Raw genomic sequence first — 27,733 nt, 5'->3', positions numbered from 1 at the left:
TCCTGTCTTTAAAGTCATAGCTTGGGGGGAGGGGGGGAGTTTAGTCTGCAGAGTGCTTGCCACACAAGCATGAAGACCCTCAGCATTCACGTAAAGCTGGACTTGGTGGCCCAAATTTACAATCTCGGTGCTTTTGAATCTCTACATACACACACACCGCACCCCTCCACAAATTAAAAAAAAAAAAAGTTAGTATTTTTTAAAGTAATTCATTTGGGTTGGAGCAATGGTTCAGTGGTTAAGAGCACTTGGTGCTCTTCCAGGTGACCTGAGTTTAGTTCCCAGCACCCATGTCAACCCCCTGACAGGACAAAGGCAGATATAAGGGGATCTCTAGGGCTCACTGGCCAGCCAGTTTAGCCTTAATCGTCCATCCCTAGGCCAGTGAGGGGCCCTGTCTTTAAAAGCAAGGTGGGCAGCCCCTGAGGTTGATCTCTGGCCTCTCCATTCACTTGTTGTGGTAGTTTGAATGTAATTGGCTCCCATAAACTCATAGAAAGTGGCACTATTAGGAAGTGTGGCTTTGTTGGAGGAAGTGTGTCACTGAAGGGGCAGGCTTTGAGGTCTCCTATGCTCAAGCTACACCCATTATGACAGTGCATTTCCTGTTGCCTACAGATCAAGATGTAGAACTCTCAGCTCCTTCTCCAGCATCATGCCTGCATGCTGCCATGTCCCACCATGATGATAATGGACTAAACCTCTGAAACTGTAGGCCAGCCCCAATTAAATGTCTTCCACTGTAGGAGTTGCCGTGGTCATAGTGTCTCTTCACAGCAATAGAAACCCTAGCGAAGACACTTGTATACACATATATGCACATTCTTCCCACACTTGCACCCCCCCCATACACATGTACAAATATACACAGTGCTGGCCTGGGGAGCCTGGTGACCTGGCATGATCCTGTCATACCAGCATTTAGTTCTCTCTTGCCACCACGCGGATCCTGGGGATCAAAGTTAGGTCATCATGCTGGGTGACAAGTGCCTTAGCCCACTGAACCATCTCGCTCGACCTTCATCTCAGAATCCTCAAGGCAGAGGCAGGAGAATCTCAGATTCAAAGGTAGCCAGAGCTACATAGCAACACATACATAACACACACACACACACACACACACACACACACACACACACACACACACACCCCAATAATATCCTCAAATAAATAGAAAGCCAACTTAATGTTGCTACATGCTTAAAAAAAAAAAATCACCAACCTATTCACAGACCTAGGAAATAGGTTGGGGACTTTTAAGGGATCCCAGCTTGTTCTTACTTCCTGCCCCGGAACCCTCAGTAAAGTGCCCAGTCTTCCAGTCCTCTACCAGGTGCCACATGATGGAACAAAGTTGCCATGGCTCTGGAGTCACCACATGCCATCCCTCTATCATTAACAGATAGAGGAAACTCATGTCAACCTCAGTTTCTTTGGAGGTGAGCTGGGGGCGGCCACAGAAACTCCCAAGAGAGATGTCCGTGAGGACGAAATGTACATGAAGCCTCTGCCTGATAAAGACTCAGAAGACAGAATCAGTGACTGTGTGTCTTGTGCCTCTCCAGGGTTGGGAATACTGCAGGGGATGAGTGGGCATGCCCCTGCCCTGGAAGGGTCAGCATCCAGCAAGCGTGAGGGGACAGAGCCGGCCATCAAACCACAGGCTCCGACAGGGGGAGCACAAAGGGACATAGTCAGCAGCGTTGTGACACAAAGTGACCATGAGGCTGAGCTCCAGAAGGTAAAAGGAGCCAACCAGAGATGGGGGAGCCTCTGACATAGGGAGGAGAAGCTGGCAAGATGCTGAGGTGAGCTCAGGGAGGAGAGCGAAAGCGGGGGAGCAGGGGGTCGGCAGGGGACTCCGTGCCTCCTACACATAACATAGGAATCCTGGCTTCCTGGAACACCTGTGCTGTGGGGCCCCAGACCCTGTGGGACAGAGAGAGACATCCCTGTTCTTCCTGCTGTGTTGATATGGGGTTCCAGACCCTGTGGGACAGAGAGAGACATCCCTGTTCTTCCTGCTGTGTTGATATGGGGCCCTTTGTTACAGCAGCTCCTTTGTTGCTCTGACTGTCTGGAGCATGACTGTCGCCTTCCTCACCCTAAAGCCCCATGTCTGTGAAGTCAGCAAGCAGTACGCTCTCTCATCTGCTAGAGACAGGCCTTCCATGTCTCCTGCCATGGAAAGAAAGCTCCTAGAAAAACAAAAACAACAACAAAACACTCCCAATTCAAGGCCCATTCTGTGTTCCTAGTCGCCACGGAAACGGCCAGATATCCTGGAGGACATGTCTAGAGCTCAGGCTTGGAAAACACCCATGCCAAATATCTGGCTCATAGTCTCCAAGTTCCTCATTGAAGATCCCAGTTCAGCTGCAGATTTGAGGCAGACAGCTCAGAGGTGAGGTAAGGGGAATCGTCATTCCTGAGTGCCTATGACGGGTGCAGTGACAGACGACAAGTTTCCCTTTAACTGCTGTGACTTTTTTAAAGAAGTTTTTTTTTCCTACAACATTAAGGAGGAAGTGTGACTTTCCTAAGAAGGAAGCCACTGAGGGTCACGTGGGATCCACTCCTACAAGGCCAGGTCGCGGGCTTCCCCTTTCCATATCTCACAGCCTAGCATGTGGAGACCAGAAGTTGAACTGAGTGTCTTCCTCAATCACTCCCCACTTTATTTTTTGAGACAGGGTCTCTCACTGACCCTGGTGCTCACAAGTTCCGCTAGATTGGCGGGCCAGCAGGATCGTCCTGGGTCCACATCTCCAGTGCTGGGATTGTAGGCACATGCCACCACTCTTGGCTTTTAGGTGGGTTCTGTAAGCCCTTCATCAACTAAGCCATCTTCCTGACACTTCCCCGGACATTTTTAACATTCAAAACATGGTAGCTTTCAGCAGGGAAGCTGGGCTCTCAGAGGTGGAGGTGGGGGAAACCAGATCGGGTTTTGGGAGCCGATTCCTGGGAGGAGATGGGTGGGGCCATGAGTGAGGCAGTTTTCTTGCCCAGTTGGTTCTCATAGCTGCTCATCATTCACAACCTTGGCCCTGGAGCCCCTCCTTGTCATGGCCTCCATCTCTCCAGCATGAATTGAGAAGGGACTGGGACCCTCACCTCTGCCAGAGGGACCCTTAAGCATCCAGTGAAAAACAAGCCGTGGGCTCAGACACTGGGGATACCGAGGGACTAGGTTAGGAGGGGACAGTCAACTAGGTCTAGCCACAAAGTGACCATGGAGCAAGAGCTATCAACCAGCAGGGCAGAGACCCTCCCAGAGAGTGAGAAGCAACTGGCAATAGGCCAAGATGGGACTAGGGAGAAGATGAGGGTGAAGGGGTGGGGGGAACATTGAAAATAGGGGAGCTTGGGGTGTCAGCAAGGGCCTACTTGGAGTAGGTGGCCATGTCTTCTAGACCTCTGCCTGGGACCCACACCAGGATGAGCATGAATGCCCAAGTCTTTCCAAGTCCCGAAAGAGTCAGAGACCAGCAGAGGATCAAAGAACCATGAGGCATTTGCATGAGAAGCACCCCGCACTTGGACAGCAAGGAGCTGAGCCTGAAAGGGGAGGAGTCAGACCCCATGCACAGCGGAGGCCACCAACCCTCCGCTCCGGAACAGGGAACAGGCCACAGGCAAAACTATTTGCTTTATTTAAAGAAGTATCTTTTAAAAGAATCTTAGCTTCGCTTCCATACATGGAAGTGGTTCCCACCATCCATAAATGAAAAGTGACACCAGTAATTGGAGACAGGTGCAAGAGATGCATTGCAGACAGGCCTGGGGCCCATGGGGACAGGCATGTCCATGGGGACACTCACGCACATGGGGACACACACCTGTGCACACAGGGATATGAATGCACATGAGAACCAGTACCCATAGAGGACCAACACCCACAAAAGCACGTACACACAAAGGCACATGTGTGTACCCTTTGGGGCTCATTCACACAAGCTACATCCATGCTGCGAATGGAGGATGGCCCATCCCCTGCATGGATAAGATCTGCCTACCCCAGAGACCCCAGACACAGCTCCACTGGGAATGGGGAAATGAGAACATGAGTGATGAGGAGGGAGATGGAAGACATGTGCTTGTCCTCAGTGTCATGAAAGCTGTCCCAGGGATCCAGGGCTAACCTGCAGCTGCTGTGTGTACTCATGGCTCATCTTTTTCTGCATGGATGCCAAGACTGAACTCACACCCACAAGCACAGTCACAGAGCATGGAGGTAGCCTCAACCCGGGGAACATATCCCAGAGGTCTTGTTTTAATTTTGAGACAGGAGCTTGCCATGTAGCCCAGGCTGCCCTCTAACTTTTGAGACTGTACCTCAGCTTCCCCAAGGCTAGGATTGCAGGAATGGCTCTACCATGTCCAGCCTCCCAAACTATTATTATTATTATTATTATTATTATTATTATTATTATTATTATTATTATTAACAACAGGTTCTCATGTAGCCCAGCCTGACCAATGATGACACCCAAGTTTGATTTTGGTTTTCTGAGACAAAGTTTAATATGCTGATGAGGCTAGTCTCAAACTCATTCCATAGACCAGGCTGGCCTTAAACTTTCAGCCCTCTAGCTTTAGCCTCCCAGGTTCTGGGCTAACGTACTACAACATCTAATTTAAACATTTAAGGCTTTCCCCCTCTATATTGCTGAAGATTGAATCCACAACCCTGCACATAAACAAACAAAACCCCTATACCCATAGGTTTTTGTGGTTTTGTTTGTTTGTGTTTGTTTTGGTTTCAGTTTTTCAAGAACACCCATAGGTTTAAAGAAAGTGACCCCCACAATTAACAGTTTTCCACGTGGAAGCTGATTTCAACTGCAGCTCCCCCACCCCACCTCCACCCCACCCCATGCAAAGCCAGTCTGCTCCCCCCACCCCCCCACACACACCCCGTGTGACTTTCCCTAGGGCTCCTGCTGGTTGTGTAGTTGCTCCTACCTTAAGAAGCCTGGGCTCTCATCTGCGAAGGTGCCCTGCCCGGCCCTCCCCACGCGCCTCGCTCTGCTGCCTGTCTGTAACAAGGCTGGCTACGGCCTGTCCTTTCGACAACTGAGCAAACACACCAGCCTGGTGGGCGGCCGAGGTCAGCTTTTGTGCCCGTGTTTAATGGCTCATCCGTGAGGTCTGGGCCATGGCGGAGGCACGGCCCAGCAGCTCCAGTGGGAAAACAGACATTAACTTGGATTCCGGCGCCACAGCTCTCAGGATGGGGACAGGTGCCAACGAGGGCCTGGGGAGCACAGCTTGAGGCAGTCAAGGCCTGTGTGAGAGGGTCCCCTTCTGCAGAGTCAGTCTCTGTCACACATACCCCAGGGTCGAGTCTGTCCAGCAGGTGTCCAAACAGTGGCTCGAAATGAAGCTCCAGGACTCCAGGGCAGGTAGACATGGCATGCAGGGGTCAGCAAGACAGTGGCGGGAGCCAAGAGAGTGAGACGGCATGTGGGCACCACCGGCCATGTAGGGCCCTGCTCCTGTGGTTCAGTTCCCCTCCCCACCCACCCTACCCCACTATCTGCTAGAGAAGCAGGCTGCACACCGGCCTTACACACTGGCCTCAGGAAAGCTCAGCCAAGCAGAGCTAGAGTGAATGTACTAGACCAGTGCTGGGTTGCTGATTCCCGGGGGTGGGCATGAGCTACTAAGTTCCATCTGGGAAGCCCATGGTCTTGCTTCCTGAGTGAGGTCTAGTGTCTGCTTTTGAATGCATATCCTAACTCATCTTCATACCATCCATGTCTCTATTTATAGAACCCCTCCTGAACACTAGTCCCCATTCCTGCCGACCTCTACCAAAGCTCTCCCGTCCTGGCTGACATCACTGTTAATGGCCCTCATCTTTTCTGATCTCCCTGCTCTTGATGGCCCATTATCCTTGCTATGAGTAGGACCCCTGCTGTCCTTCCCCATAGATGGACACCCCTGCTGACTTCCCCTATAGATGGACTCCTCTTTCTGACTCCCCCTTAGATGGAGCCCCCCTTGCTCATCTCCGCCATCATCTCCCCCCCCCCCGGCCTACCCACCCAACAACACCCGCCATCCAGAAGTAATTGAGCTCAGTGATTCTGTTCCTGCCGCCTCTACCCACCATAGTCCATACCCTACTGCCCTCCATCTGACTTTTTCATCCCTGTCCAACCAACAGAGAGTTCCAGAACCTACTCTAAAAGGACTTCCGCCACCCACGGGTCCCCTTCCATCTACCCACTGTGGCCCTGGAGGGTCTTCCCAAAGAGTGCTGCCAATACTGACTGTCCCTTCATCTACTGCTGGGCTGGATGTGCTGGGAACCTTCCTCCTCACCAACCATGGTATCTGGAGCCCTGTGAGTCCAAGTGAGTCCAAGTGAGTCCCAGGCTCAGAATGGCATATATGCACTCCTACAAATGAGATATGCCTGGCCCTACCCCTACCTTCAACCCAGGAGAACTCAGGTCCCAAGGATACAAGCTTGTTCTCCAGGTGCAGCTGGCGGGGGGGGGGGGGGGGGCATGCACAGGCAGTTAGGCCTTTGACACAGCCTAGGACAAATGTCCCACATCTACAAGTCCAGAGTGCCTCAGGTGCCCGATAGGCACAGCTTCCTGCCTCTGCCATACTCTTATTTTTCTTTTCCAGTTATGGCCTCTCCACCTGCCAAACCTCTACCAGACAGGGAGAAACTCAAATGGAAATCTGGCTGTTCTCTCAGAGATCCATAGCCACCACACCATGCCCAGATCTCAGGCTTTCCAACCCCAGAGGTGTTCCACAAGCTGTTCCAGCCTGCAAGCCCAGTGTGCTGTGTGCGCACACATGAGTGTATGTGATGTGTATGCAAGAGTGTGGGTGCTGTTTAGGTGTACACATGCATGTACTGTGTGTATGTGTGTTGTGCAAACATGGGTGCTGGTGCTATGTGCTTGAGTGTGTGAGCTGTGGTGTGATGCTGTGTGGGTCTTCGTGTTATGTACCCACAAGAATGAATGCTGTATGGTGTGTGCTATGCATGTGCATGAAAGAGTGCATGTTGTTCTATGCATGAATACAGGTACTGTGCTCATATGATTGCATGTGTTTGTGTGTTAAGCATGCATGTGATTGTATGCTGAGTGAATGGATCTGCAAGTATGAGTGTGTTGTGCACAGGAGTGTATAGACAAGTATATGCAAGTGATTATGTTCTGTGTGAGAAAGGTGCACATGCTTTCTGCATGTGTGTGAGTCTGTGTTGGGTGCATGGTGGGTTGGCATATTCTCTGTGTGTGTGTGTGTGTGTGTGTGTGTGTGTGTGTGTGTGTGTGTGTGTGTGTTGTCTGTGTGAGTATTGGATATGTTTGCTTGCTTGCTTGTTTGATATGGAATTTTGCTGTATTACTCAGGCTTGTCACTTAGGTTGGTTGGTTGGTTTGTTTATCAAGACAGGGTCTCTTTATGTAGCTCTGGCTGTCCTGGAACTCACTCTGTAGACCAGGCTGGCCTCGAACCCACAGAGATCCACCTGCCTCTGCTTCCCGAGTACTGGGATTAAAGGCGTGCAACACTACCACATGGCTCAGGCTTATCTTAAACTTCTGGGCTCAAGAAATCCTCTTGCCTCAACCTCCCAAATAGCTAGGACAGTCTAATAGATATGCAACCACCACACGCTGTGGGGGTCAATGCCACCAAACTGTCCTTGTAGATATGTTTAAAATGTAAACTTCTTGTGATTTGTATTTTAATCACTGTAATTCCAACTCTATGTGACCAGCCTCAGTTTACCCCACCCATGGTCTTGCCCATGCCCTCAGAATCCTACCCTGGCCTCCTCCACATCTCCTTACCTGGCAGGGCCCAAACCCACCATGCTGGGTAACCCCTCAACTCCTGCTGTCTCTGCCCTGACTGGACCCAGCCCATTTCTGGAGGCGAGGAGAGCACACTCTGCCCTCAGCAACCGTTCTTCGTCAGAAGCCCTTGAGCTGAGTCCCAGACAGCATCAGGGCTGTGGACGAGCCATGGCCAGTGTGTGGGAGTCTCCTCGGCAGGCCCACTGTTCACTCCTGCACTGTGCTCCCATGAGTGATTTCCCAAGAGAGGAGCCCAGCCCAGTCCTGCTTCCTGGTGATCCAAGGCCTGTATGGAGGGCAGCAGAGGCACTGAAGGGCTGTGTGGACAGCCATGGGATACAGTGGTTCAAGGCTCCACAGATGACTGACTTATCCAGACTGGCCTGTGCATCTGTTTGGGTTTCCCAGCAAAACATCTGTCCTCATAGGAATTGCTCCTGCACAGTGTTGAAGGCGCCTCTGTGGAGCCAGGAGTCTCAGCAGGGTAATCCCAGACCATGGAAGCCAGCAGATACATTCCACATCTGTCTCACTGGGGACACACGTGACTGGCAGGGCAAGGATGATTGGAAATGGGATTCCAAGGTCTGCAATGGAGGCCCGGGATGTGGGGGCTGCTGGGTCTCTGGAGAAGTTGAAGGAATGGGAACAATATGCCTTTGATACTGGTTTGGGAAGGAATGTTCTACATGTTATTTTTTCTTCTTCTTCTTCATTGAGACAAGGTCTCGTGTAGCCCAGGCTTGCCTCAAACTGGATATGCAGCCAGGAATGGCCTTGAACTTGTAATCCTCCTGCCCTTGCCTCTAAAGCACTAGGATTACAGGCATGTGCCCTCACAGCCGGTTTATGTGGTGATAAGGACAGAACCCAGAGCTTCGTGCGTGCTCAGCAAGCACTTCGCCACACGAGCACATTCCCAGCCCTCCTGTTAGTTTTTGCTTCGAGACAGGGTCTCACTCTTAGAGAACAGCCTACTGCAGAGCCTCTGAGTCTCACAGGGATTCCCCAGAACCAAACGACAGCACGTGTTTGGAGGGTCAGCTTGTCTACCGTGAGCCAGTGTGGTATGGCCATCTCAGGCAGAGAGGAGGTTCCCCTGATCCCTCCCCGAAGAGCTGGAGCACCCAACATCCCAGCCGCTAGGAAAATGTAGCTGTGACGAAGCCAGGATGGAGCTGTGGCAAACAAGCCCTAGAAGGATTTCTTCCACACCAAGCTAAAGGCAACACCGAGCCCTGCAGACTCAAAGTGACCATTCTAACTTCCCATGAGAAAGATGATGGATCAGTGTCCATGGTCCTCCATGACCCTCTTGGTGGGCTATGCTCCCTGGCCCACTGGGTGGGGTCTGAGCAGTAGGCACTCATGATTACTAAGAGGTCCAGGCATGGTGAAGCCAGACGTCGCTGGGAATCCTGACAGCTCATCACAGTGGCTCCAGCCAACAAGCTGGAAAACACTGGTGAATGAGATCACCCAGTGCCAGACACACGGGGTAAGAGCAATGCCCCCACCCCTGAGAAAGCCCCCACACCTTGGAACCAACAGGCACAGGCAAGTTCTGAGCCATGCTTGGCTCTTGGGAGTTCCTTCCAGCCCCCACCCCCCAGGGCAAATTCATAGTGTTGCCAACTGTGCCTCCCAACCCCCCATGGCATTGCGATTCCCCTGGGTTGGGGGTTGAGGAGGCCCCACCTACATGGCCCTAAGGCAGGAAGAACAGAGCTGTGTCTCCACCAAGGATGGATGTTCCCCCAGCCCAGGCCAGGTGAGGGCAGAACAGGAGCTGACAGCCACACCCAGTGTGTCTCCTAAGACAGGGACAGACATAAGGCCTTCAGGTTTCAGATGGCTGGTCAGGAGGCCCCTTGGGAGCTGTGACCTTGGCCTGGGATCCTAAGGCACTGGATGCCCCCTGTTGACTCCGGAGAGGAGTTTAGGTCACCCAGGCAACATGCACCATGGTCACACGCAGCATGTATGTGCATGGTACATGTGCCCAACAATGCAGTCCTACAACAACACACACTTCCAGCCTCGTGGGCTCCCGTGCCAGACATGCTCAGCAACATGGGCATCAAACACCAGAGCGAGCGATCGTTGAGCATCTTTGCCAAGGGCCCTCTGTGCAGTCTCTCTACCATGTGGTCCAGTATCAGACGCCCCAACACAACTGGTACCTGTTCTTAAGCTTGTGCTGTCCATAAGACACCTTTCCTACCTTAAAAACTTCTACTTGAACTTCAACACCCCAATCCCCTGCCTGCCCTCTCCTTCCTCATCCGCTGGTGGCTTTTTCTCATGACAATAGACCATCTGTCACCTGGAGACAACTTCTCACCATTCTGCCTGCCTTGCTTCTGCCCTGATCCCTTGTTCAATTTATTCTACGTAGACAATCCCGTGTGATTTCTTGGCAAGTATCACACACTCTAATGGCCACCTCGACCCCAGAATAAAACAACCTGAAAGGCCCTGGTTAGCAGGGCTCCAACAACTGCCCCAGCCCCAGAATCCCCTGTAGTCCCTCTCCCCAGCCAGTTCCACTTCAGACCACGGACCTGAGACCCTCACTCCCCAAATCTAGTCACTTGTCTGTATCTCTGAGATGTCCTGGGCTACAGGCATACAGTGTCCTTTTCAAATGTCCTTCCCCTGTGTCCTTCTACAGTGTCTGCCTCCCTTAAAACCCCTCTCACAAGGGGTGCCAGGTGCTTGCCACACCTACAGCCAAGGGAGCTGACGCCAGAGAAATATCTGAAGCATTGGCTCCACACAGCTCCTGCAGGCCCCAAACCTCCAGGCACTACTCCCAAAGAGAGGAGCATAGGAACCAACAGGAAGCCAGGAGGTGGTGGTGGTGGTGGTGGCGGCGGCGGCGGCAGCGGTGGTGGCGGCGGCGGCAGCAGCAGCAGCAGCGGCTGCCGCCTTTAATCCCAGCACTCGGGAGGCAGAGCCAGGTAGATCTCTGTGAGTTCGAGGCCAGCCTGGTCTACAGAGCGAGATCCAGGACAGGCACCAAAATCACACAGTGAAACCCTGTCTCAAAAAAACTGAAAAGAAACAAAAAACAACAACAACAAAAAAAACTGTTCAAAGAGCCATGAGAACAGCGGCAACAATGAGTAAGGACTGAGTTTGAGGCGTAAATACACTCCGTGGAGCCACAGTGCCTGGCGTGTAGTAGGGCCGGCACAGGTCCAGACTCAATGACCCTGAGCAGAGCAAACATGTCCCTCAGGGGCGCCTGGGTGCAGTGTATGTCTGGCCTTCTTCCTGCAGGTCTGCAAAGGTGCCCTCTATGCCCCAGCTTGGAGGCAAGCACTCTGATGTTAGGGCTGTGTTCCCAGGCCTGGGGGCAGCTGAGAGATGTGTTGTTTTACAGTCACTTCAACACTGTGGACATTCATAAAATTAATTTGCTAAGCAAGGAGATAAATCCAATCCAGTGTTCCCATGGCAACACCTCCCATGCTGCCCAATTTCAGTCTTGGGATTTTATGGGAAGCCATCCTTCCTGGTCCAGCTGCTTCCCTGGACACTCAGGGCGCAGGAATGGGGTGGGGGTAGCAGCTTAAATTGTGGAATGCGGGTCTGGAATCTGAGCTGCTGAGAACTCACTTCTCCCACCCAGCTCCTGCCCAACTCTTCTTGGGTTTTCCTGGAGAGCTGTGAGAGACCTTGGATCCAGATGAGGTCACCCGTGCCTCCGGGTCCTGGCAGGCCCGGCCCAGGCCCACGATACCCCCGACTGGGAGGCCAGCCAGAGTCTGTGTCCTGCCAAACACAAGTCCAGACCCAGCAAAGGCTCCGTCCCATCTCAAGGGCTCCTGGCCCAAGGTGGCCCACCCTAGGCCGCACACAGAGGAGCGAGGCAGGAGGGTGGCACTGTAGAGAGTGAGCTCAGAAAAGCGGGGTGGGGGTGGGGGGTGTACCGGGGCTGCACCACCCCACCGGTGCCTTCCACCTTTGTGTCCTAGGTGCCTGGCTCCCACCAGTGGGTGTGTCTGCAGGAGGCACACCCAGCTCCTGCCCTGTCTGCTGAGTGTTTTCTAGAAGCTATGAGGATCAGGTGTCTGAGAGGCTGGCTGGCAAGCTTCCCTAGTCAGCTCAGGGACAGCTGGTGTGAATATAGCAATGAGAAACGAGCTATATGGCCTCGGAGGGTTCCGCCCTGCAGAGACCCCTATAGGGCACAAAAACGGGCCATCTAACTCCTTAATCTGCCAGTGTGACATCTTGTAGCTCTCAGAGCTCCGAGGGTCAGGGACAGGTGGAGGTGCGCCCTCCCCCCTCCACAGTCAACTGGGGACGGAGGACAGGGATATAGAGATGTGGGCTTCGCATCCAGGTAGCCCAGGACTACAGCGGCACAGTGTCACCACAAGGACACAGTTTACAAAACAACTTCAGGAAATCCACACTAGGAAAATGTGACAACTGCAGAATGAGGCTGTGAGACAGAGGGGGCGGGGCGGGGTGGGGGGCAGGCCAGGAGTGAGGGAAACAGGAGCCTTCGTGCCTCCAGGAGAGGAGCTCAGACACAGCAGCTGGGTGCGCCTGCCCACACACACCCCAGAGAGGGTTGGCTTTGACCCTCTCAATGCACATCTGGCTTAGATGTGGCCGCAGCCTCCCCCAAGTCATGTGAATGAGCTGCACAGTCCCCCGGCGGCACGTTCTGGTTCTAAGCGTCTCTGATTCCCGTGGACCTGGGGTCTGTGGGTTGACTTGCCAGATTCAGTTGATCACAGAGGAAGAAGGGGGGAAAGAAAGCCACGTTGCCAAGGAGACCACTTCAAACACATTTTATAAGGTTACGAAAACTATACCTTCCCCTGGGGTTGGGTTACATCTCAGAGACCTAGACAATACGCTGTTCATGTGAACGAGGCCCACCCTCTCCCTCCTCTCCAGTCAATGAAGGGGGAAGGAGGCTGATTGATGTTGAGGCCACCCTGGGAAGCAGCAGCCTTCTTGGAAACCTTTCTACAGTGAGGACACTGGGGACTTCTGGAGAAGCTGGTCCCAGCCCAGGCCCGCTGCCTGAGATTCCCCCAAGGTAACTGCCGTCCTCAAACAGCAGAACCTTCTGGAAGATCAGGGGCACCCTGAGGTCAAATCTCACACCTTCACCAGAGAGACATGAAGGGAGGGGAGGGACACACAAAACACAAAGCAGAGAGGGGTATGGCAAACTGGTTTATAGAGTGAGACTCTGTCTCAGAAAGCCAAAGAGAGGATGGGGAAAACAGCCCGGTGAGCCAAGGGTTCACCGTGCACGCCTGAGGGCCTGAGTCTGACCCCAGCATCCTATAAAACTTCGGGTGTAGTAGCAGATCCCTGTAAGCCCAGAACTGGGGACAGAGACAAGAGGGACACTGGACTTCCCTCCTGACACTCTTATTCCCCCCACACACCCTTTTTTTCCTCATTGAGACAGCCACTCCACCGTGGCCCAGGTTGGCCTAGAACCCCCAATCCTCCACCTCAGTCTCCCAAGTATACCATTACACACAGCACACCTCCACTTCTCAACCACAAGATGGGCTCCGATAGACGCTCGGAACAGCATCACACTGAGGCCACGGTCATGACCAAACGGAAAGATTCAGAAGAGAGGACTTTCAGAACTATGGGGGGACAGGAGACAACACTGGGGGTAGGCTAGGGGCAGACGCCCTCAATGCAGGCATGCTGGGAGTTCTGCACAGCTCCCTCTGTGGCCAGCCGCCACTCTTAGAGATTGAAAACTAAGCGTGTTCTGCTGGGTGATGTGTCAGGTAGATGTCCCTGACATGACTGCATCTTTCTTTCTAAGATGGTCAGGGGTGGCCTCTTGGGCCCTGGGTCTGTGTGAAGCCAACCCCAACACACACACACACACACACACACACACACACACACACACACACACACACACACGTAATAGTGCACAGGCTCTGGCTTGGCCTCTACACAGGCCTGAATCTTGGGAACTGAGGTGCTGGGGTGGAGGAATCGGCCTCATTCTAGTCTTGACCAGAACAGTCATTTGCTCTTCTCATGGTTCTTCTCTCCTCTTTACATTTTTTTTTTACTATATTTATGTATTTGTATGTGTGTGCGAGTACATGTGTTTGTACATGTATGTGTGTGTGCGTGTGCATGTATATAGTGTGTATGGGTGTGGGCATGTGTGCATACATGTGCTCGTGTGTGTGTGTGTGTGTGTGTGTGTGTGTGTGTGTGTGTGTGTGCGCGCGCTGAGGACTCAGGTCCTCAGCAAGTGTCTACCTGCTGGGCCACCTCACTGGCCCTCCTCCTCTTTTCTTTTGAAAGAAACATCTCAGAATGAGGCTCCTTCCCTGAAGGCAAGGAAGGTATCAGGAGGATTATTCCCAGCATGACCTGAGGTGGAGGCTGATACCCATTCATGCAGGCCTGCATTCATTCAGCCAGTACGGCCCACTGCGGGGGGCCAGGGAAGGGGCAAGTCCCCACACTGTACCTGTGAGCTCCCTGAGCTTATGGGCCGTGTCCAAACTGCCCCGTGTCTTATCCAGAGAAGACAGTTCCCAGTGCCTCTGACATGCATGAATTTCCCACACTATGACAAAATGCCAGGTGAAAGGACCTGAGGGAAGGATTCCTTTACAACACCTGACGGTGCTGTTGGAGGCGGTGGGAACGTTAGGAGTCGGGATTTATTGGGAGGTCAATGAAGTAAAGTCCCTGAAGATGGTATTGGGGCCCCAGCCTTGTTTCTCCCCCATAAAGTTAACAGCTCTGCCCCACCATGAATTCCTGTCACCGGCACAGCCTCACCAGCCCAAACTCGGTGGAGCCAAAAGACCCAGGATTGGAATCCCTGAGAAAGCCAGAGTAAACTTTTCTCTTCCTACACAGTAATGGAAGGCTCAAGATCTGCCTACAGGTCCAGTATCCGTGAAACATAATTTCCCCAACATGTACAATCAAAACCGGGGCTCTGAGGTGGACTCCATCCACCCATCTTACTCCATCCCCCTATTTCACAGGGGTGTGTGTGTGTGTGTGTGTGTGTGTGTGTGTGTGTGTGTGTGTGTGTGATGCAATGCCATCACACCTGCCATCATTTTAAAGGAGACACTCTTTTTATCTCAACAACAGACAACCCAGTGAGTGGCAGGGGTGAGGCTATCGCCCCCGACTCTCCCATGTGGATAGCTGCGGGAGGAGATGGAGGTTGGGGTGGCGAGGGCGAGGTGGTGCTGAGGGGAGTAGCGAGCAAGGCAAAGTAGTGCTGGCTTCCACTCAGGCACTGCCCAGAGCCCCATGGCACCGACGGCCTGCATAGGACTCACCTCTGTGATGATGTAGAAGTCGTCCCCAGGCTCCCCCTGGACAACGATTTTCTCTCCATCTTCAAACTGCACAGGCTCCAGGGCATCAGCTACAGTCAGGCGTTCCCACTTCTCCAGGGACTCTGCAGGAGGACACAAGGGGTCACAGGCCACACCTCACAACATGGGATCCTTGAATGCACCCTTAGAAGGCCCAGTTCTCAGATCCCCGATGGTGATCTGAGATGATGCTCCTCAGAGTCAATGCTGCAGCAGAAACCACAGAATGCTCAAATGCCAGACTGAGTCCTTCAGCTCAGGACCTGGCACCTCTCACCATTAGGTTCCATCCAAGATGTACCCTGTAAGCGGATTGTGGTAGCACAGGTCCGCGTCCCAGCTACTCAAAAGGCTGAGGCAGGAGTTTACATTCAAGGCACACCTAGGATAGAGAGTGAGTTCAGGGGCAATCTACACAACTTAGTAAAATAAGTAAAAAGAAGTCTGAACATGGAACTAAGCTGTAGAGTCCCTGCCTAGACTCCCCCAGTGAGGGGCTGGGATGTGACTCAGTGGTAGAGCACCTGCCTAGAATCCCCAGTGAGGGGCTGGGGTTTGGCTCAGTGGTAGAGCACCTGCCTAGAATCCCCCAGTGAGGGGCTGGGGTGTGGCTCAGTGGTAGAGCACCTGCCTAGAATCCCCCAGTGAGGGGCTGGGGTGTGGCTCAGTGGTAGAGCACCTGCCTAGAATCCCCCACTGAGGGGCTGGGGTGTGGCTCAGTGGTAGAGCACCTGCCTAGAATCCCCCAGTCAGGGGCTGGTGTGTGACTCAGTGGTAGAGCACCTGCCTAGAATCCCCCAGTGAGGGGCTGGGGTGTGGTTCAGTGGTTGAACACCTGCCTAGAATCCCCAGTGAGGGGCTGGGGTGTGGCTCAGTGGTAGATCACTTGCCTAGAATGCCCCAGTGAGGGGCTGGGGGTGTGTCTTAGTGGTAGAGTACTTGCCTAGCATGTTCCAGGTCCTGGGTTGCATCCTCAATTAATAATAATAATAATAATAATAATAATAATAATAATAATAATAATAATGTAATATACATTTGACTTCTATTTCCTTTTTTCATAGGAAATGCAGTTTGAAAATAGTCTTCACTGACTCCATAATGTAAACAGCAGATACTGAAAATCAAGTCAATATTCACTTAAGGAGAAATTACTTTCCAAAAGAGTAGGACTGAGTGTATTTTTTGCAAACAATGGAATCACAGCCTGGTTCCACAACTACTGCATATTTTGGACAACTCAGCAACACAAGCAGCATCACCCTCAAAACAGGGCAAGGACTGGGAGCTGAGTTGATGTAGCAAATGTTTTGTATGTATGTCTTTTTATTCTCTCTCCTCTCTCCTCTCTCCTCTCTCTCTCCTCTCTCTCCTCTCTCTCTCTCTCTCTCTCTCTCTCTCTCTCTCTCTGTGTGTGTGTGTGTGGTGCCTGTCTGTGTAGGTGCACATGCACGTAGCAGTCCAAGGTGGATGCCAGGAATTGCCCTCCATTGCTCTTCCACATTATTTATTGAGGCAGAGTCTCTTAATCAAATGCAGAGCTCACTGATATGACTAGTCTCTTGCTCGTCAGCTTGCTCTGGGATCCCATCTCTACCCCTCAGAGACTTGCATTATAGGCAGGCTCCCACACCCACCCAGCATTTATGTGGGTGCTGGGTTCCAAACTCTAGTCTTCATGCTTACACAGCAATCATTTTAACTGCCGAGCGATCTCCCCAGATTCCTGTTTGTTTTTGAGACAAGGCCTCACTCGATATTCCAGGCTGGGCGTGAACTCACTGTGTGATGGTTAGTTTCAATTGTCAATTCAAATAACGAGAAATCATCTGGGAAGAAAGTCTCAGTGAGGGATGGTCCAGGTCAGGCTGGACCGTGGACATGTCTGTGGGGGATTGTCTAAAGTCCTTAATGGATGTAGGAAGACCCAGCCTGAAAGTGGGCGGCACCATTGCCTAGTTTGGGGTCTTGGACTGCGAAGTAGAGAAGGCCAGCTGAACACTAAGCATGCATGCATGCATGCATTCTCTCTCCGCCTTTGCTGTGGATGTGATGTGCCCAGCTGTCTGAAGTTCCTGCCGCTGGGACTTCTCCGTGACGCTCTATCCTAGAACACTTTCAGAACACTTTCTCCCCACACGTTGCTTCTTGTCAGGGTGTCTTTTTCATCACAGCAACAGAAATTAAACTAGAGCACCCTCAGTAGCCCTGGGCAGCCTCACAGCAATCCTCCTGCCTCAGCTTGAGCCATCATGACCAGCACTGATATTGTGATACTCAGAAAGGGCACACCTACCACGACATTGGGAAAAAAAAAATACTTAACTCTGCTGCTGAGTTTATCTTTAAATGCTTAGAAACTCAGCAGGCACCTGCCGCCTTGCTCACACTTTGCAGTTCCCGACACTGCCCATCTCCGGCCCCCCAATAGGAAAAAAAAACCATAATAATGTGCGAGTTTTCTGTGAGAAAATCATGGTACCTTTTTAACTGTATCCCCCCCCCACCCCCGCTCCCTCGCAGTGAAGAAACCTTTCTGGCCTACGCTTAGACACCACATATGTAGGCCAGCTGCTAAAAATAAAAATTTCAAAAGGCACTCATTTTAGATCTAGGTTAGCAGGGAAATATCTCGCCCCTAAATCCCCTGCCTGTGCCCGCACACTGCAGAAGGGCCACGTTTCCCATGAACCGCAGGCCACAGGGAACCCTGCTGCGCAGTGTGGGCAGTGAGTCACTCTGGCGACAGTAGTGTGCCCGCTTCCCTTTTTTGTCTTTTCCTCTCTCCCCTCACCTTCTCCCCTCCCCTCTCATTTATCGAGACACACCTCACAATGCAGCCTAGACTGACTTTAGAACTTTTATAATCCTCCTGCCTCAGCTTTCTGAGTACTAGGCTTACAGACTTACACTGACACATGGGGCTCGCTGCCAGCTTTCTTTAAAAACTGTCTGACGCCGGGCGGTGGTGGCACACGCCTTTAATCCCAGCACTCAGGAGGCAAAGCCAGGCGGATCTCTGTGAGTTCGAGGCCAGCCTGGGCTACCAAGTGAGTTCCAGGAAAGGCGCAAAGCTACACAGAGAAACCCTGTCTCGAAAAACCAAAAAAAAAAACCAAAAACCTGTCTGACCAGGCATATTAGCTCATGCCTGTAATCTCAGCACTTGGGAGATGGAGGCAGAGGATCAGAGAACTTCAGTGCCAGCCTTGACTATGCAGTGAGTTCAAGACCAGCTTGGGCTGTGTAGTGGCTTTGAACTGGAATGGCCACTGTAGGCTCATAGATTTGAATGCTTGGTCATTAGGGAGTGGTACTACTTGAAAAGGATTGGGGTTGTGGCCTTATTAGAGGAAGTATGTCACTGGGGGTGGGTTTTGGGGTTTCATAAGTCCAAACCAGGCCCAGTATCTCTCTCTTCCTGCTGCCTTCAGATTCAAATGTAGAACTCACTGCTGCCATGTCTGCCTGCATGCCACCATATTACCTACCATGAGGATCATGGTCCAAACCTCTGAAACTGTAAGCAAGCCCCAACTAAATGCTTCTTTTTATAAGAGTCATCATAGTCATGGTATCTCTTCATAGCAACAAAGCAATACATATCGTCCATTGTGAAATAAGGTCATTTTTGAGCAAAATCATAGTCTGTGTCAAGAAGAAACAGATGCAGAAAGGGAATGTAGATGTGAAACACTGTGTACAATAGAGGCTGCAGTTATGATGCTCACCTATAGATGAGTGGTGTGGCTCAGTAGTAGAACACCTGCCTAGAATCCCCCAGTGAGGTGCTGGGGTGTGGCTCAGTGGTAGAGCACCTGCTAGAATCCCCCAGTGAGGTGCTGGGGTGTGGCTCAGTGGTAGAGGACCTGCCTAGAATCTCCCAGTGAGGGTCTGGGAGTGTGGCTCAGTGGTAGAGCACCTGCCTAGAATCCCCCAGTGAGGGGCGGGGGTGTGGCTCAGTGGAAGAACACCTGCCTAGAATCCCCCAGTGAGGGGCAGGGTTCAATAATAAAGTGCTTGCCTAATACATACATGGCTTGGGCTTCAGCAGCAGCAGCACCTCTCTCCCCACTATGTGTTTTTAAGGATAGAGTTTTTCCCCCAATAGCATTTAAAGTGTGCAATATTCCAAGGTTGGAAAACAAGCGTTATCTCCTAACACCGTAAGTCTTGGGTGAAAACTGAAATAACTGTAAGGGAGACAGCCAGTATTTGGCCGCAGAGTTTTAAATGAAACACAACACATTTCCGAATATTTAAACCATGCACATAACAGGCAGAGGCAGGGGCAGGGAGGCCCTGTGCAGTGGCCTACCTGAGGGGGTGGGGGGAGGGGCGAGTGACTGCTGTGTGGGTAAATTTCTGTTGGGGCAAAGAGTGGGTTCTGGGTAGATGGTGATGGCCTGCACACCCTGCAGCTGGGCTTGTTTCTCTGAGCCAAGTCCTTACAATACTGGAAATGGCCTTTTCTGTATTACGCGTGTCCCACCACAATGAATAAATGAGGACTACAGCGGTTCTTCAAGGGCAGAAAGGGGAGGCCCCTTCACACAGCCGTAGGACAAAGGGTATGAAGAGTCTCTGTGTCTAAGACGCACTGAGAGGGACAGGTGCCAAGCAGAGCCCTCCCTCGTAGTCAGAACCAGATTACCCCCATCTTCTCCTAAGATCTCTGAGCTACTCAACTGTGCACATGAGCCCAGGATGCGCGTACAACCCACAAGTCTCCACAGGCCACGGGGATGGAACATAAAGGTGGCCTTGGAAGGGCACTGATGTCCCATAGGAGCCATGCTCAAGGTAAGCCAAAAGGGAGGGGAGAGACACTTAGTGCAAGACTCCAGCCCCGAGAACAAAGAGCCAGCTTTCAGCTCAGAATCTCGGACCTGGGATGGTGGCACCAAAGGCAGCAAGAGAGATAAGCAGACATGGTTTGGGAAGGATAGGATCACTGAGAGGATGACATTTGTGTTCACAGGTAGCTGGTTATGTATATGCACCTGTATAAAAGTGCACCGTGAATGTGTGCATATAGGAACATGCAATGTATGTGTGCACATGCATGAAGGTGTGTACTATGAATGTGTGCCACAAATGTGTGTATACACATGAAGGTGCACACATATGAAGGCATGCCATATTTGCGCCTATGTATCTGTGTGTACGTGTGCATGTGTGCAAGTGTATGAGTGTAGGTGTGTGGTATGTGTGTATATGAGCATGTACTGCCACTCCTGTGGGAGCCACGCACACGTGTCCGTGTGTGCATGTGAGCATGCATGTCCCAAACCTGCATAATGCTAATCAGAGATGACCTGTCAGCCGCACGGGGAGAGGCAGATGTGGGCTGGTTGCAGGCGCTCACAGGAGGCTGCAGAGAGGCTATGGGCAGCAGAACCACTGACCTAGGATGGAGACTTTGCTGAGGAATTCCTCATACATCTTGCGTTTCCTCAGTGTGCTGCCCTGTGAAAGAAAAAGCAGAAAGAGAAGGTGGGGTCTCCAGTCTCAGTTGGTCTTGCAACACTTGCAGATTTCTCTCAGCGACTCATCTCTTCAGAGGAAACCCGTTAAGCACGTCTATGCGAGCCTGTGTCTCCTATTTCCTGCTCTTCACCTCCTGTGTCTTCTGAAACAGCTTCCAGCACCATCAGCAGGAACTCCAGTGGCTCCAACTACCTTGCAAGCCACCCCAGTGAATGAGACCATGAGGCTTAAAGTTTCCAAAGGCAAACACAGCTATGCCTGCCCTGCTCTTCCCAGGCAAGATTCTAACCTGTAATCCTCCTGCCTCGGCACCCTGACTTGGATTACAAGTATGCCCCCACTGAGATGCACCGTTATAAAGCCTTGAGGTTTCTGGACAGGTTGTCAGGATGTCCAGCCACTGAGTGGGCCTCCCAGCTACCTCAGATGTCGAGAGCAATGGTGAGGGACTCATGCCCCCTGCCTGGCCGTTGATGGGATGACACGGATGTCCTAGAGCAGCTTGCCCTGCCTCCCGTCGCAGCAGCTGGGACTCTCTTATTCCTGAGGTCATTACCAATCTCTGGTACTGCAGCCCTCCCACTGTCTGCTCGCTAAGATGTAGATCGGGAAGATGTCCGGGAAGGAGAGATGGATCAGACACGAGAGACAGGACTGACACACAGAGGCTTGCAAATGCCTGAGGCTCTCCCTAAAGGATGTCTTTAGAGGGCCAGGGCTCAGCCTCGCCAAAGAGACTGGCACTCTCAGACCTTTCACGGGGTGGCATTTATAATCCAGATGTTCCTCATGGGACCTGACACTAAGCTCTGAGCACATCAGCACAATCGGCAGCAGTCCTAAGAGGGGGGTAGGGAGCAGAAATGGGGAGACCATTGTATTGCACGCTCAGAGTGGAAGCTTCAGGTGTTAAGAGCAAGGCAGAGCCACACATCCTGCTCCTCTCTTGACGCCACCCATGAACAGGGACAAGCACTGCTCTGTGGCTCTGCTCTGTGGCTCTGCTCTGTGGCAGCGGGTTTAGTCGGGTGTAAAGGATGTTCATGTCCCCATCAACTTGGCTCACTGCGGGTGGTTCCATCACACAGGAAGCAAGGGTTGCAGCAGAAGCCCCTTCCACATGGGGTGTGGGGGCAGCCCATGGATCGGAACTCAGAGTCATGAGCCCAAGTCAGACAGTGTAGTCCTGCTGAGGGAAAAGAGAACTCTCAGGAGGACTGGACTGAAGGCACGTGGCAGTCAATGCTAGTCCCTAGAAAGCTATGACAAAAATGTGAGCAGCAGTGAATTGAGGAGGAAGGGCCCTTGAGGCTCCAGGGCACACCACAGTTTCCACAGTCAGACCGTGGGTCTCCCTAGCTTGCCTCAAGACGCTCACACTCCTGGCTCACCTCATGAGCTCTCAGCACTCAGAACAGAGACTGGGGGGCCGATGGGAGCTTCCCACTTTCAGAAAGACTAGGAGGCCTACTGTGGGAACACTTGAGCCTCACATTAACAATGGGGTTGAAGGTGTAGGGCTATGTCTCCCCACACCCCATCCCCTCCTAGGGCCTCGCTCGGCCAGGCTATGTTTCTGAGGGGACGGATACTTCAATGCAAGGGAAGAAGGGTAAATCTGGGTGTACTTTTCATGTCACTAGTCCTGGGGAAATCAGATTTTTGAATCCTTTGTTATAAGGATGGAGATTCAGTATTTCTTAAGTTGTCGTTGCTCCTTATGATGTGATGGTGGTGATAGTGTTGTTGACAGTGATGATGATGGTGATGATGATGATGATAGTATTGATAACAATGATGATGGTGGTGATGAGGATGGTTTTGACAATAGTGGTGATGATGTTGGTGGTGGTGGTGGTAATGATGCTATTGATAGTCACAATGGTGGTAGTGATGGTGGTGATGATATTGATGGCATTAGTGATGATGGTGATGATGATGGCATTGATGATGATGATGATGGTGATGATGGTGGTGGTGATGATGATGATGATGATGATGATGGTGGTGGTGGTGGTGATGGTGGTGATGATAATGATGGCATTGGTGGTGGTGGTGGTGGTGGTGGTGGTGGTGGTGGTGGTGGTAGTGGTAGTGGTAATCAGGATGGTGATAATGATGCTGATGGTGGTGTTAGTGACTGTGACCGTGAAGATGATGGTGTGAATCTTACTGAGTAACCTGGAGAAGAGCTCTTGGAGAAGGGTCAGCAGATTGTTTTTCCAGGCAGAGGCAGCCTATCACTGTACATGCTCTTGGAACAATCATATCTTCTACAAGGTCTCAGATTCTCCATCAGATCTCCGGATCCATGATCTGGCTGCTGTCTCTAACCCGGGCCCTCCTTTTCCCTCTGTGACATCAAACCACTGCTCAGACAAAGCTGTCAACACCTCAGCTCAGAAGGGTCTTTATTTCCTGACACAGGGGGCCATCAACCTGAGACAAGACCTTAATCATCAGAAATGGAATGAGTCACTCTGCAGCTAGGTACTGACAGGCATCAGCTCCCTGCACCCCAGCCACTCCAGGAGCACTCTCTTCCCAGAAGGTGGCATGAGGCATCATCAAGACATTGCCCCTGGCATAGCTGTTAACGTGCCCTGCAGTTCTGAGAGACTATTGTTATAGCTACTGGATTGGAAACAGAGGCCCAAAGAAGGTAATGGCTTGGTTCCTGTCCAATAAGTTGGGGGCTGAAACAGCTGTCCTCGAGCTCTCTATGTAGACCATGCTGGCTGCTAACAGAGACCTGCCTGCCTCTGCTTCCTGGATGCTGGGATGGAAGGTGTGCAACATCACACCCAGCTTCTGTTCTTTCCTTTGTTGAAGTATAGTTTCATTCTGTAGCCCATACTAGTCTGGAACTCACTCTGAAGTCCAGGCTGAGCTAGAACCTGTGATTCTATCTCAGCCCCCCAAGTGCCAGGATTACAAGCATGAGCTCGCCCAGCATACCATACTGCACTCTCCTTACTCTGTGGGGACAGAAGCTGTGTCCACAGAGTCACTGCTATGTCCCGTACTGTGTGGTCAACCTCCCATCTTCACCCTGGATTGGGGGAATGACACACCCTGTGCCCAGGCTTGGGGTTGGCACAACGCAGAGTTAAGGTGGTCCAGTCTGTTTGATGTCACAGCCATGGCATCAACACCCTCCCACGCTCCGGTGCAGGCTGAGCAGCCAGCAGCAACTGTGTCCAACCACACAGGTAGCTTTCAGACAGGCTTCCGTGCAGGTGGAGAGAACTCAATGCTGTGTGGACAGACATGCACAGGGGGCCTAGCTGCCATAGATATCTCCTCCTTGCATGCCTGTCAGTCAATAGCAGAGACAGTCCAGTGCTCTCTCAGTGCCCTTTAGGACACTCACAGTGTGATTTCCACGGCTGGGCACCTCTTAGAGACACTGGTACCCACAGTCATGTTAAAGCCTGAGGAGTCAAGAGAGAAATCTATCCCTGAATAGTCATGTACCAACAGTGGAAGGGTGATGCCCATGACTGAAATGCAGAGGCATTGGCAGCCACCAGGACTCTTACCAGCCAGACCCGACCACTCTGACTTGAGGACCCTAGAAGGTAGGGTGGACAGTCCAGAAAGTTCCCACTTGAAGACCAAATAGTTAGGTGTCAAAGAAGAAACCAGCCTTGTGTAACAGTTGTGGGTGATGGAGGACAGGAACATGGGGGGCGGACAGAGAGAAGGGGCTGGGCAAGGCACAAAGTCAAGCAAGAACAGTGCCATGGGACTCTGAGGGACACACTGAGGTGGTGGGTGTCATTTCCAAGATTTAAAGACTTCCAGGAGCCGTGGGTGATTATAAGTTAGTGCATGGATATCCACAGAGCTTGGAGAGGCAGTCCACCAGCATATCCAGTGTCCCTTAACCAGTGGTGAGCTTGGGGGAGGTCGGAGGATGGCTTTGAGCTTGAGCTGTCAGAAAGCCTGGGCTCAGATTTCCATTCTCACTGACCTCCTGAGCTCTGCTTCCTCATCTGTTCAAGGGAATATTAAAAACTGCCCCAAAGGGTCTCCATGGAGATTGGCACAGTGACAGGCCCTAGCTCTACCCCTAACCTTGGGCCTCAACTCCCCCATCAAATCTGGGTCAGACCAGCCCTGACAAGCCTGCAAAGTCCCAATCCTAGAAACCCAGAATCACACGTCCCCAAGCTCTCTACTTCCTAGGGAAAGCCCTGTGATGGCTAATCCTGATGCTCAATTTGACAAGACCTAGAATCACCTGGTAGACAAACCTCTGGGCACATCTGTGAGGGAACTTCCAGGTTGGGTTATTAGAGGGAGGACCCATCCTAAACATGGGAGAACCCACCACTATTCCATGGGCTGGGGTCCTGGACTGAGTATAAAGGAGAAAGCAAGCTGAGAGCTCTCTCTCTCCCTCTCTCTCTCTCTCTCTCTGCTTCCTGACTGTGGATGCCATGTGACCAGCTGCCTTATGCTCCTGCCACCATGAAGGACTGTACTTAAAGCTACGAGCCACAGTCAACTTCCCCTCCCTTAAGGTGTTTTGATCAGAGCAAAGAGAAAAATAACCAATTCAATTCCCAACAGAGCTAGGGACTCAATGCCCAGCAGTGCCGGGAGAACCTCATTAAATTGTTCTCAGCTCTGCGAACCTTGAAGATTAGACAGTGGTTCTGCCCGCAGAAGCTGGAACAAGTCTGTTTCCATGACAACAAGATGGAACAATTTGGAAAGCCAGTGTCCGGGCTCTTGTGACGCAGAACTGTTGTGTCTGCTGATGGGTGCAGGTCAGGGTGGCTGCGGTGGCAGCGGCCTGCTCAATGACCTGGCCCAAGCCATTTTAATCCCATCCAGTCCTAAAAAAATAAAAAAAGGGCATCTCTTTTGAAAATGTGTAGTCCCCACTGACCACCTAGCAATTAAGCTCTCCAAGTGGAATGTAGGCAGGTTGTGACCCGGGACCTCAAATGCTAACGTTGATACAGTGGGCAGGGTAATACCGAAAACGTTGTGGGGCCCAGGGACGTGGTCAGGAGGCAGGTGAAGCCAGCCTCCTTTGTTCCTACACTGAGCAGTCATCTGCTAAGCCTCTTGGGGACATGGGGGATCCCCAGCTTAGGCAAGCTTTACAGCATGCAAGACAGCAAACCCAAGATGGCTCCAATGGGGCCCAGCCTAGGGATCTGCCTGCAGATGCTAGCTCATCCTTCTCCCCAAGTAGCCTGCTTGGGCCAGGGCCTCGATCTGCCTGTCACCCTGGCACCTGCAGCATGCCTTGGAATGGTTAGTACTGATCGTCAACTTGACAGAATCTAGAATCACCAGGAAGGGAGTCTCAGTGAAGGATGACTTTGGTGTAGGTTAATCTGTGGGCACGTCTATGGGGATTGTCTTGATTGTGTTAATGGAGGTGGGAATGCCCACCAGGAATGTGGGCAGCACCATTTATTCATCCTGAACTGAAGACAAAGGAGAGTGAACAGTACCAGATTCCAGTGCTCTCCACTCCTTGGCTGTGGCTGGGATGTGACCAGTTGCCTCTGACTCCTGTTGCTGTGACCTCCCTACCATGATGGATGGGACCTTGGAACTACGAGCCAAAATAAACCCTTCCTTCCCTAAGTGGCTTTTGTCAGAGTATTTTGTCACATCACTAGGAAAGGAAACCAGAGCAGACCTCAGCCAAGACCCCAATCAGATTTCAACAGCAGGGACCTGAAGACACAGAAGGGCGGAGCATGCACTCACTTCCCACGGTCCCCAGGGTCTTTCCTTGCTCCCCCACCTGCAGAGAGTGCCTGACTCTCAAATGAACTGGCATGAGACTGGGTTGGAGGATCGCTGTGTGGAAGATGGTGGTTGCTGAACATGAAGAGGGCCCGCCTTGCTCAGGGTGTTCCAGGTAGGACAATGAGACCAGGGACCAAAGATCCTGCCCCTCTCCCCCCTCCCCTCTCCTCTCCTCTCCTCTCCCCCCTCCCCTCCCCTCCCCTCCCTCTCCTCTCCCCTCCCTCCCCTTCTCTCTCTCTCTCTCTCTCTCTCTCTCTCTCTCTCTCTCTCACACACACACACACACACACACACACACACACACACACAGTGCTGAGAACCACACCCTATCCATGGCGAACACTGCCTACCCCATGGTTCAGAAGAACTGGAACCAGGGATGTTCCTCTAGCACCCAGCACATTCTGTCCTAGCTAGGCCACCTATGCCAGCCAGGACAAGGAGCTGGCCCTGACTGAGGCTTCTCTACCACCTGAAGCCTCCAAGCATATATCCCACCCTACCCCCACCCCTGCACCTGCACCATGAGCAACCGCTCAGAAGACGTTTCTCAGCCACTTTTGTATCTGTGATTTCTCACTGCTTTGGGGTTCTCACTCTGGGCAAGGATGGAGGGGTCATCTACTCCCAGGCTGTGTGAACCCCTGGGAGTCACTGGGGGACTCTCAGAAACTCTACAGAAAATGGAGGTGCTATGAAGTAGAAGGTGCCTGGTTCTTGTGAGGGTCAGTAAGGATGTGGATCCTTCGGAGTCAGTGGCATTAGGAATGAGGACCCGTATCTGCTTAGGACACAAGTTTCCAGAGACTCAGAATACTTCATGCGGAGGCCTCGGAAGACCCAGTGTGACCTCTTGTGCACAATTTGATTTTGTCTATGCGACTCCTCGCGCCCCCCCACTTTGAACATGGGGCTTCACGTAATCCAGGCTGGCCTCAAAGTTGCTACGTAACTGAGGATGACACGGGCTTATGCGTTCACCTCCTGAGTGCTGGAATTACAGGTATGCGCCACTGTGCCAGGTTTCGGCAGTGCTGGGTATGGACCTCAGGGCTTTGTGCATGTTAGGCGGGTCTTCTACTAATTAAGTCACATCCAGTCCCTCTACAGGGAATTCCAAACTCACAAGCTGCAGACACAAGGTCCCCCAAAAGGGGCAGATGAACAGAGGGCCCAAGGCTTAAATAAAAGGAATGAAACCCACAGACTGCCGGTGTCTGTTGATCCCTCGCCAGAGTGCCTACAGATGACAAT

At 52.0% G+C, this 27,733-nt stretch overlaps 1 protein-coding gene across 1 annotated transcript in view; it reads right to left on the bottom strand.

The window, feature by feature from the left end:
* Prkar1b (protein kinase cAMP-dependent type I regulatory subunit beta) overlaps positions 1–27,733 on the bottom strand; it is a 116,617-nt gene that overhangs the window by 5,539 nt on the left and 83,345 nt on the right. Inside the window, exons 8-9 of the mRNA XM_052754292.1 lie at positions 20,617–20,677; positions 15,170–15,291 (exon numbers count right to left, since the gene is read on the bottom strand). Of these exons, the coding sequence (XP_052610252.1) occupies positions 15,170–15,291; positions 20,617–20,677 (183 nt within the window). The remainder of the gene's footprint in view (positions 1–15,169; positions 15,292–20,616; positions 20,678–27,733) is intronic.

This window comes from Peromyscus californicus, unplaced genomic scaffold (assembly GCF_007827085.1).
Source record: "Peromyscus californicus insignis strain IS unplaced genomic scaffold, ASM782708v3 Scaffold_2__1_contigs__length_46816999, whole genome shotgun sequence".
Lineage (NCBI taxonomy): Eukaryota > Metazoa > Chordata > Mammalia > Rodentia > Cricetidae > Peromyscus > Peromyscus californicus.
This window is presented reverse-complemented; position numbering and strand designations above follow the sequence as displayed.